This window comes from Olea europaea, chromosome 17 (assembly GCF_002742605.1).
Source record: "Olea europaea var. sylvestris chromosome 17, O_europaea_v1, whole genome shotgun sequence".
In the NCBI taxonomy this organism is placed as follows: domain Eukaryota; kingdom Viridiplantae; phylum Streptophyta; class Magnoliopsida; order Lamiales; family Oleaceae; genus Olea; species Olea europaea.
This window is the reverse complement of record NC_036253.1, coordinates 6,598,507-6,610,250: the sequence shown is the minus strand read 5'-3', so window position 1 is coordinate 6,610,250 and position 11,744 is coordinate 6,598,507. Positions and strand designations below refer to the sequence as shown.

General features: G+C 32.1%; 1 protein-coding gene and 1 long non-coding RNA gene across 3 annotated transcripts; one reads left to right on the top strand and one right to left on the bottom strand.

The window, feature by feature from the left end:
• Positions 1–3,675: 3,675 nt before the first annotated feature.
• Positions 3,676–7,185, bottom strand: LOC111366215. Of its 2 annotated transcripts, none has more exons than XR_002697604.1 (2): positions 7,063–7,185; positions 3,676–4,115 (listed from the first exon to the last, which is right to left on the bottom strand). It is a non-coding gene; the product is annotated as an uncharacterized LOC111366215 (long non-coding RNA). The 2 variants fall into 2 exon arrangements; XR_002697603.1 differs by lacking the exon at positions 7,063–7,185 and adding an exon at positions 4,757–4,844.
• Positions 3,849–5,510, top strand: LOC111366214 (ethylene-responsive transcription factor ERF113-like). The gene is made up of 2 exons (XM_022986923.1): positions 3,849–4,205; positions 4,746–5,510. The coding sequence occupies exons 1-2, from the start codon at positions 4,061–4,063 to the stop codon at positions 5,333–5,335; spliced, it is 735 nt and encodes a 244-aa protein (XP_022842691.1). The 5' UTR covers positions 3,849–4,060; the 3' UTR covers positions 5,336–5,510.
• Positions 7,186–11,744: the final 4,559 nt, after the last annotated feature.

Genomic DNA, 11,744 nt, shown 5'->3' with positions numbered 1-11,744 from the left:
CAAAAATGTTAAATTAAGCTCTTGTTGGAGCTCCATTTTTGGGGAAAGAATGAATTTTTGAATAGTGTATGGATGAGAAATGTATAGTTAGAAAATAAAGAAAAATGTTATATTTACGTGTAATATTATTGTATTGAAGAATGTATAGTTGAAATGATGACAAAACATTGTTAAAAAATACATTTTTTTCAAAAGGATGGGGGGACAAACAAGGGCTGATAATTGTCATTCAGTCCATGTACGCACCTTAAATGTTTCTTTTACTTATTGGTGAGGTAAAAGTAATATGTTGATTCTCAAAAAAATTTACTTTGAAAAATATTCTATTTACTTTTTAAATTCAATATTGACGACGGTCTTAAAGAACAAGGAAAAAGTGATTGTTAATTGGTATTTTCGATTTTGACGCTTTCTATTTCAAAAAATCGTCGGTCAAGTTAACGAACGTGCCTTGTTCGCATGTGTGCGACAATGCCCATTAACTAACATGCTATAACGCTTTCTATTCTTCAATATTGCAATCCAACATTCGGTGGATGTTTGCGCCCTCAGGGCATATATCCCAGTGGCAAAGGCGAGGGCGGATAGGGCTCAGCTCGGCAGTGTGCAAAGTTCGATTCCCCGCAAGGTGGAATTGACTTTGTTGTAAGCGGGAGTTACCATATGGGTTAACAGTCTGGACATATTCATGTGCTCTCCACCCTGGCTCCTGGGAGGCACATTCTGCGATTTACCTCCTCCACGATGGTCCAGGACAGGGTCGGTGAAGGCCCTTAAGGTTGGGGTTCAACCTTTAATATTCAGTGGATGTTTGAGCTCCATTTTTTGGTGTAAAATGTATTTTGAAACAGTAGATTAATGAAGAATGTGTAGTTAAAAAAATAAAGAAAATTTTTAAATTCGTGTGTAATACTATTTTATTAAAAAAATATGTGATTAAAAAAAGAGTGAAATATATTTTGGAAAAATGAAATCAAACAAGGGCTTAATAACAAAAAAATTCTGTAACCAAGAAAAGGACTGCCAAAAAGACAAAAAATCAAAAAGTCGTCGTTATGTTAGTGTTTTTCAACTTGGATGGAAAAAAATGTTCGACTCTCCTGCATAGTCAGGCTTGCAGAAAACGTTAGTTTGACTTTCTCCCCTTTATTCTCTTTCTATAATGGCTTGAAGTAAGATGAATTCGAAAATGAGTTATGTACGGTTCAGTAGTTTGACCATTAATTAATTCTATTGTTACTGTTCGTAAGTATTCTTTTTACATATCAAAATATATTATTTTGGAGACAGTGTAATTAAAAAAAAAAAGGTTGAACCCTAACCTTGAGGGTTCCACCGCCCTCCCGAAGTATCGCGAGGGAGGTAAATCGCAGGATGTGTCCAAACAGGTTAGAAAACAAGAGTTTGTCTGTATACTGGTATCACAAAGAGTCAAATTTCATATCTCAGGAATCGAACTCTCACACTACGGTTGTTAGTAAAGCTGAGACTACCTCATTCCTGTCCTTTGTGCCACTGCGATATGCCTCAGAGGGCAGACAAAGTGTAATAAGATAAGACGTAGAGTAGTTTCAAAATTTACGAGCTTAATTATTCTTTTATTTTTAATGCTATTTTAATTATTGTATGAATATTAATATTAATTCATCTTATTTTTAATAAAAGAGAAAAAAAAAAATATGTGCATCTTTTGAGGCTTGACACACATTAATCGTTTAGGCCCACATTAATTTCTTCTTTTGACACCTGAGCCCATATTATAGTCTGGCAAAATAGAGTTCACCGTCTTTTCTAGTGTCTTTGCTATAAGTGGGGCATTTTTCCCACCATTCTGGGCATGATAATTGGTACACCAGATGTGCGTACTTCTCGATCATCTCATATTAGAGAAAGTTCTTTAAAGTTTGAATTTTTTTATTTGGAATCTACATCCCTTATTTGTGTATAGATAGCTATCTCTCGAGTATAGGTTTAGGTTTGTCCCTTCTTCTTCTTCTTCTTTTTTTTTTTTTTTTTTTTTTTTTTTTTTTTTTTTTTTTTTGTGGAATGGGGCAAATTTTAGTTGAGAGGATGAAAAATAAGAAATCTTGAAATCACACCGTATAAAAATTGAAATTAATGAGACGAATCAAGTTATTACATTTAAGATGTTATTGATCTCCAATAAAATTTTCTATTGACAAAATAACTCCAAGATATAAGTTTATCACAAATGTAGTACTAGTATCTTTGTTATCACACATCATTTTAAAAAATAGTAGTGCTATGTGTACAATTGAGATTAACAACCCTGATTAACAATTAGACACATGAAAGGGGGGTCCACCTTGAATAAAAAAATCGTGAGTCGCCCCTCCTGTGAATACATTGTCAATCCCAGTTGAACCAGAAGAATAATTCTTTTATAAACAACAACATTTTATTCTCGTGTTTATTTAAACCATTTTTTATTTTAAAATTTATAGTGAGACGCCAGTATTATCCAGTAACAAATTAATAATTGATCTCAATAGAGTAATGTTGTTATAGTTGCTAACTGCGTTAGTCATCCTATATGGCATCCTGCATGGTGTTTTGTGATTTGATATATTAATATGATAGTTTTTCTAACTTTATATATTAAATCACTAACCGCTATATGTATGTCATGTAGGGCAATTACAACAGTGAATGATTGTAAATAGCATTATTCATCTCAATATGTTAAAAAATATTAAATTTTTTAGTGTAAGAGCTAAGATATGGCATAATTATTCGAAGTATATTACTTTATCCTACGTATTTTAAGCAAAGATTAGTGTTTCTCTATAGAAACCTTTGAAGGTACCATTTAGGAGGCGAATTCGGTGGGGGTCATAATTTAACTAACTATCAATTTCTTTCCTTAATATATATTTTGATTATTGACGTTGTTGGTAATGTACTAATTAAATTCACCAAACAATTAAAATAATTTCTAGATTTCTGTCTATACTTAATTTTTTTTTAACATAAAAAGAGGGTTTTTCCTTTTATTTATTTATTTTTGGTTTTAATTGAGTTCTTTCTAAATATTTCACGAGCCTCAAAGTATTTCCGTGCCTCTTGTCACAGTATCTTCGTTTTTAAGATGGCTTCTCATGATGTATCCAATGTGATAAGAACAAGGTGGTCGACCAATTTAATTGGAAAAATTGAGAGAAGATCTAAAATTTGATCTAGCTACATGTAAAAAAATCAAATATATAGAAGTCATCAAATGAAGTTGAGAACTACTTGGTTCATTCTTTAACATCCAAAACCAAATGGTTCACTCACAATCACTCGATTGACCTTCAATTTTTGGTTTTATTTATATAATCAATTTCTTACCACTTATTCGATCCTTTAGTTCTCAATCGTTTACATTTTTTGTTTTTTTTTTTTATTATTATTATGGCGTCGGGGCCCACGTCGAGGTGAGAGAAATGAGAGAGGTAAAATAAGCAAAAAAGCAACCAATACAAAAGTGTGATAAAATACGTGCTTTACATTTTTCAAAAGACGCTAATAGAATATTTGGACAGAAATCGTCATTATTCATTAAGATGTATTAATTAATTGAAAATCGATAATAAGATACTAAACAAAAGTATATAAGAATAGAAAATAATGAACAAAAGATTGCAAATATTTGATAAAATTAAAAAATGATGCAAGAAAATATGGGTACAACTTGACCACCCAATTATCAATTAAGATATAACGTTGAGTCACAGGTAGGTTTGCAAAGGTAAGACCAAATATTCCTTAATTTCAACAGACATTTCAGCTGTTATAGAAAACCCTAGCAATTCCTCCTCCTTTTCCATTCTTGTTAATATTTCTCTGCATCTTGTATGTCTTGTAGCAAACCCTAAAGTCTACTTCTTCAGCCTTTAATTTGTAGTCTCTTGGAAGTGCTTTACTGTGACAAATAAAGGGAAAAACAGTGGATCGTAGGCATGGGAAGAGGCCCCTTCCGTTCGATGAATCGGAGGAAAAAGAGGAAGTAGAACTGTGCCGCGTCTACTCTGCTAGATCCCAACGCGACACATCTGCTATGGTTTCTGCTCTCTCTCAAGTTATTGGGAACTCAGGCAAGGATCCAGAAGTTCCTACAGTACATGGAAATCTTCCATTACCGCTGCCTGAATATTCAAGTGGACAAGAGCAAGCCGAACCTCAACCAGCAGTTCAACAAGAAGGTATGAGAACATATTTTTTTTGTTTCTGTTTGGATGGCGAGAAGTCAAATCATATTCGTCACTAATATTTTGACTGGGAAGCGACCTAATATCTTACAATATATCTAGGACTTTTATGGGGATTTTTTTTGAGAGACAAACTGAGATGCTCAAGATTACAATCATAATCTTCTTCTACACATATATAGTGAAAACGTGCAACAGAGTGAACGTAGCTCTTTGAGAGCGAACCACTGTAAATCTGTGCGTTTGGTTCTAAGTTTTTATGATCTAGTTTTGCTTAATATTGCTCTCTTAATTAAGATTAGGACTTAATCCCTTACATTTTATGTCATTTCGTTCATGCATCCCTATGACACTTTCTAGTTCTATATGTGTGTGAGTGTTTTTATACTGTTATTGGAACAGTATACGGGCATATGGATATAGAGTTTTTCTAGGATTATTATCTAGCTCCTTACACGGGAGCTTTCCTAAAAATGATTTTCTTGACTTGATTTTATTCCTTATCACATATGATGTGCATAAATATACATAAAGGGAGTCCAGACCTGCAAAGGAGAAGACACTATAGAGGCGTCCGGCAGCGGCCTTGGGGTAAGTGGGCTGCCGAAATCCGGGATCCAAATAAGGCTGCAAGAGTCTGGCTTGGAACCTTTGACACTGCAGAGGCTGCTGCTCATGCTTATGATGAAGCAGCGCTAAGATTTAAAGGTAACAAAGCTAAGCTCAATTTTCCTGAAAGAGTGCAAGGAAAAAACGCGTCTGGTTACTTAACAACACGTCAAGATTTGCCAGTAGTTTCTGAGTCGGCTACTCAAACGTATCGGCCTCTTTCTCAAGAAAACCGCTTCAATGTCCAGAACTATGCAGAATTTCTCCGTAGAGGAGATAACAGTAATTTGAACTATGGTGTCTCAGGGTTTTATTATCATGGTTACGGTGGAAATTTTGTTTCTCAATCTTCATCAAATACAACAAGGACACCTTCTGTACTGCCAACTCAACAACATCACCACCAGCAACAAGAGCAAGAAGTTTTGAGATTTCAATCACAATTTGAAACTTCTAGCACCGGTTCTATGAAAAATGGGGAAGAATTTGACAGCACAGGTCATTCAAAAAGGTAATTTTTACATGTTCCAATAAGAGGGATAAGATGAAGATTCATGATTAGATGAAAAAATTATAGTTTGTTGTAAGTTTTTTTCTAAAGTTCGACGTTTAAGCCAGCACTTTTTCTCTCGTCTAATTTAAAAGTTTTCAAGAACTCAATGTATTGAAAGAACGGGACATTTTTCATCATCTAAGTTTGTTTGTGCATCCTCTCATCAGACTGTGTAGCTCCTCTTGGAGATGGAGCTCTAAATCTATTCTTGAATTTGAGCAGTGGTCCATCTTTAGAAGTTCTCTAAATTCTTAGATTGAAAGCAATTGAAAATGAACTTGCACAGCCATCATTAGAACTTCAAAATTTGCTAGGAGAGGAGTTATGAGAAGCTTTTTAGTCAAATATACTTCATTTCAGATTTCGGTAAAATGATGAGTATAAGATTAGAATTTATACTGTATGCTTCCTACCTACAACATGGGCTTCTTTATGAGGTTCATACTGCTGAAAGTAGCCAATTCTTGGTTAAATGTAAAGCCAAACATGCATATACATACATACATACATACATACATACATACACACACACGTATATACATCGAGACTGGGCATCAATTCCATGCAAGGAGCAGAAGTCGCGTACTGATGCCTCGCCTGTTGTATCACTAAGCAGGTTATATTGACAATATGAACTTAATCGCCAGATGCTGAGAATTCAACTTATTGATCTTTCCTTAGATATAACAATTAATTGAACGCGATTAGTTTATTGTGGACCTATAATTGTTGACAATCATTTTGTTGTCGATGTTGTAAAGTTAATAATTCAACTTAAGTAGATATAGTTGAAAGATGTAAAGAATTTCATTGTTTATCAGTATATTTTTCGTACAATTAAGAGGGTGTTTGAGAGACATTTTTATGTAAAAATACATTTTTGAATAGTAAATTGACAGGAAATGTGTGGTTGAAAAATAGAGAAAAGTTTTTGATTTACGTGTAATATTATTTTAATAAAGAATGTGTGATTGAAAAGAAGAAAGAAAAATGTATTTTGAAAAAAATGGGAACCTAAAATTAGTATTTCATTCTGATAGAGAATAAAAATTTACGCTCATTTCTCCCTGACTCAAAATCTTTAATCAAGAGAGGAGAGTCCTAGGAATTTTACCATTATTGAACAGTTTTAACAACTTATATATTATGAACACTTTTGGATAGAATAGATGTTAAAATCTATATTTGAAAGAGAATCAATAAAAAAATCAAAGTTCAATAACGAGATAACCATTGACAATATAGTATAGGTCCATTTGGCAAAGCTTTTGAAAAGTTAAAATTTTTTTCTTGGGCTAAGAAATTGCTATTGAACAAAGACTTGGGAGTCTGTTTGAGGAGTGATTTTGAGAATTGATTTTTTGACCGTTAGGAGAAAAGTAGGGTCCACTTGTGAGAGAAGAAGTCAAATATAACGACTGAAATAGTGAAATAACGGTTAAAAAATCAATTTTTTGGGTGAAAAAATTGGGCTCAAACAGGCTCTTGATTTAGCTAAAAGAGATTTTTAAAGAAAGTTAACTTACTTCCTCAAGAAGCTTTTCTATTATAAGTAAAGCAAAAATAGAAACTTGTCAAGCGGCCCTCGAAAAGTCTCGAGGGTGAAGCAAATTGTCATATATATATATTAGCTTAGAAATCAGAAAGATAAAGAACGAAATACCGAAGTTAAGAAAGATGGAAACTCACATACTTCCCTCGAAAGCTATTTCAGATGCCTTCTTGGCCTTTCCCATGTTTGACAAAACTCACTTAAAAGTATCGATCAAAGTATATATTAATCTGTCACTATTATATGCATGGCACTACCTCTCTCTCTCTCTGTGTATCTCTATCTCTATCTATATATAGATATACACAAATGTGAAAGTAGCCATAAAACGTAAGAAAATAGCCATGGTCATCGAATTCGGCTTCAGATAAACTGAGCGTCAAATCAAAAACATATGCTTGCTTGTCAGCTAGCTAGCTTCTTTAAGATTTTTTTTTTTTGTTTTTTGTTTTTTCTTTTTTTTGTGTGCATTATTCAGGGTTTGACTTGACTAAGTAAACCATACGGTCATTCATACGAAATCAAATTCTTCTTCTTCTTCTCCTGTCTATCAATTTTCGATTTCATTGTTCAAGTAACTTCCATTTGGAGCATATTCTTTCACTGTTTAAAAGGTTGCTTTATTTGACATCTTTACACTAAATTTAGAGGGTGTTTGGTGGGAATTAAAATTAAAATTTTTAGTAGATTGTGATAGAAGTTTTCGACACGTGGTTGAAAAATTATGAGATCCATGAAAGATGTGGTTAATATTGATTGTTTAATTTTGATTTAAATTAAAATCAGATTTTAATTCGTACTGAATGGGTAATTTTGATTTTAAGCAGGGCTATATACCTGAATTATTATATCAGGTTGAGCAGAAGGGGAAAAGGAAAAACAGTTAAAAAAAAAAAAAAGAAAAAAAAAAGTTACTTTAAGCCTGGTTGAGAATAAGCCAAGAAGAAAAGGAAAGTAAGAAGCTAGAAAGGTGAACATTAAGGGCTCGTTTGGTAGGAATTTTGAGAATTGATTTTTTGACCGTTAGAAGAAAAGTGGGGTCCACATGTGAGAGAAGAAGTCAAAAATTACGGCTTGAATAGTAAGATAACGATCAAAAAATCAATTTTTTGGGGCAAAAAATCCCTACCTAACGGGCCCTAATATACAAGTGGTTGCTTTTGTTATTTTCTTGAAAGTCTAACTTACACAAACAGGTTAATTTAAACTTTGATCAATCTATTTTATGATAATTGGTCAAGATCGCCGCTCAAGTAACTATTTATAGATAGGGAATAATTATAAAAAGGGTGTTTGGTAGGAATTTTTATGTGAAAATGAATTTTTGAATAGTAAATTGATGGGAAATGTGTGGTTGAAAAATAAGAAAAAGTTTTTGATTTACGTGTAATATTATTTTAATAAAGAATGTGTGGTTGAAAAGAAGAGAGAGAAAAATACATTTTGGTAAAAATGGGTGCCAAACAGGGCCTAAATATATTTTGACATGTAAGAATGATCATTTATTTTCAGTCCACAATTTTGTATACAAGAGTTGAATCTAGGGATAATGATGAATTATCATATAAGTTAGACTAGAGAATAAAGAGTACAAAACAAGATATCTAGAATAGCACTTATTGAATTTTCCTTGCAAACAAAATAGATAGGGACATTGATGAAGTGATGCTAATTAACATTTTAATGTCTAAAGTGAGTTGGCATCAATGGCCATTAGTTGTTGTTTGGGATTGAAATGTGGATGTATTTATTATTATTATTATTATTATTATTATTATTATTATTTTCAGCCGAATGTCTAAGAGTGTTTGATTGGATTTATTTTTTTATTTTTTTGGTCACGTGACCATATTTGTCTCATAAACAAAAATAATATTTTCTTTAGAGAGGGGTGGTTATTATTTTTCAAGTAATTAACTCTCTTTCTCACTCTCTTCTATTCACCAATAAAAAATAGACAAGTATAATATTTTTTAAGTTAAAAACTAAATCAATCAAACATATTTAATTAATAATTTTCATATAAATAATTTCTAAGTAATTGAATTGCCTATAATTTATTTTCTTTCCATATAAATTTCAAGTTCGCAATCAAAGTGAAGGATAAAAACTGGCCGAAGGTGGCTATAGTGATGGCATGGAAAGTGGAGGGGGTGCCACTGTTTTTTATTTTTAACTTTTCTTCCATTTTTTTTTCTATTTTTTTACTTATTTTTTGCCCTTTTTTTGTTTATTTAAATTTTAAGAGCAATATAGTCTTTTTCATGTCATTTGCAATGATAGATATGAAGGTTCAAATGTTCAAAATAAAATGATAGAGACGATGTGTACAAAAAGATAAATGATACGTACATTTTGTGTCAATTACCTTTATTAGTTGTAATCGTGTTCCTCGGATTAATAAAACGCCTATTTTTTTACTTTTTTTTTGCCCTTTTTTTGTTTATTTAAATTTTAAGAGCAATATAGTCTTTTTCATGTCATTTGCAATGATAGATATGAAGGTTCAAATGTTCAAAATAAAATGATAGAGACAACGTGTACAAAAAGATAAATGATACGTACATTTTGTGTCAATTACCTTTATTAGTTGTAATCGTGTTCCTCGGATTAATAAAACGCATTACAATTTTATCAAACAATATATTAAAAAATTCACTCTCACCCAAATTGTTTGACGAAACCTACGGCCCCATAAGCTGTTTTTAATTGAACTAACTTTAAATTTTAATAGGAGAAAAATTCAAATGGTGTGTGCGCGCGTGTGTCAAACGTGCAAATGCAAATGTCAAACATTGCGTGAATCCATCATTATAATTGACCCGTGTCGGCGCCTACAAGCAAACTTTTGATTTCAACGTTGTCGGCTTATAATTGACCCGAGTCGGCGCCTACAGGCCAACTTTTGATTTCAACGTTGTCGGCTTAGCTAATTAATATAGCACAAGACGAATATCAGTGGGAAAATGTGGGAACAAATAAACTAGTGCTTGCAGAGGTGTACATGATCTTTTACACCCCTTCACATGAAGGGAGCCACGCATAATAAATTATTCGTGGATTCCTCTCAATGCGTGAGGGGTGTCATCATACATGGACACGAAAAGTGTACACACAACATAATTTATTTTTAAAATGGACAAGACTATATGTACACTTTTCGATGTTCATAGTCTTATACCTCCCCCCCGCCCCATATGGAGGGGAGGCCCACATATAATAGTTATACCGGAAATGTACGCGTAATAGGGTTGTAAGCAAAAATCGAAAAATCAAACTGAAATCGCATTTTATAAACCGTCGGTTTGGTGCCACGTGGACCTGGTCAACGAAATGATTTTGACCCAAATCAAACCAGTCAAAATGGTTTGGTTTAGGTTTGAGAATTTTAATTACGGTTTAAAACCAAATCGAACCGGCGAAAAAATATATAAAAATAAAAAAATGAAATTGGTCAAAATGGTTTGGTTTAGGTTTGAGAATTTTAATTGCGGTTTAAAACCAAATCGGATTAGCGAAAAAATATATAAAAATAAAAAAAATGAAAAAATGAAATTTTTTGAAAATTCATCCAAATATGTAAAATTCAATAATTTTGTCATTTGTGAGTATTTTTGTCAATTTCTAATTTTCTAATACATATATATTATTATTACTTAATAATCCTAATTTATATCTAATAACCTCAAAACTAACATAATCTATCAAAAACCATTTTCCTCTTCAAAATTCATATAAACTCCAGTTGACACCCGACACAGTCTTGAGCCACCAGCACCACACACTCTTCTTCTTCAGATTTTTTACGCCTCTTCAAAGTTGAATTGAAGTCCATTATACCAAATCGGAGACAAAGAGATCCTAGACCTTTGGTGATAATATTTGCTACAAATAAAGTTTTAGATCAATAATTTTTTGGAGCAAACTAAGGTAAGAATCTGAAATTAAATGTGTTTCGTAACATCATACAAACGTAAACTTGTGTAATTGTTATGTTTAGATATTATAAACAATTGTTTTATTATTGTGGTTGGTTATTCTCTTTGTTTAATCATTATTCGTTTTTCAGATATGATGATCACGAACTCTTGTTGAACATCATTATATTTTTTGGACCTTATATCTAGTTTAGTAGACTTGTATTGAAACGTTATTGTATCGTCATTAGTTTAAAAAAGGTGAACAAAAATGAAAAAAATTATGTTTTAGTTTATTGTGATTTCACTTTGATTTAATTGATATTTAAATTTATAGTAGATATTTAGCCCTTATTTGAGCCATATTTTCCATATCATTATAATGAGAAAATTGACTATTGGAGAGGAGGTTGGGTCCCACACATGAAATAACAGGTCAACAAAGGCGGCTGGACTTGTAGAATAACAGTCTAAATTTTCTTTTTTTTTTTTTTTTTTCCAAAAATTTGGTTCAAACAGGGGCTTAGTTTGTTTTAAATTTATTACTAGTGAGATATAAATATATATTAAATTCAATGAATTAATGATATAAAAGTAGACGGGTAAAAAATATATGGTGAAATCGACGGTTTAAAACCGGACCAAATCGTTAGGTTTAGGTTTGAGTTTTTTTCAAACCGTTCAAAATAGTTTGGTTTAGGTTTGAGTTTTTCTCAAACCGTTTTAAACGATTTGGTTTGAAAATATGTCAAAAATCGGTCAAATCAAATCGCTTACACCCCTACTTCAAAGTTAAATTGAAGTCCATTATACCAAATAGGAGACAAAAAGATCCTAGACCTTCGATGATAATATTTGCTACAAATAAAGTTTCAGATCAATAATTTTTTGGAGCAAACTAA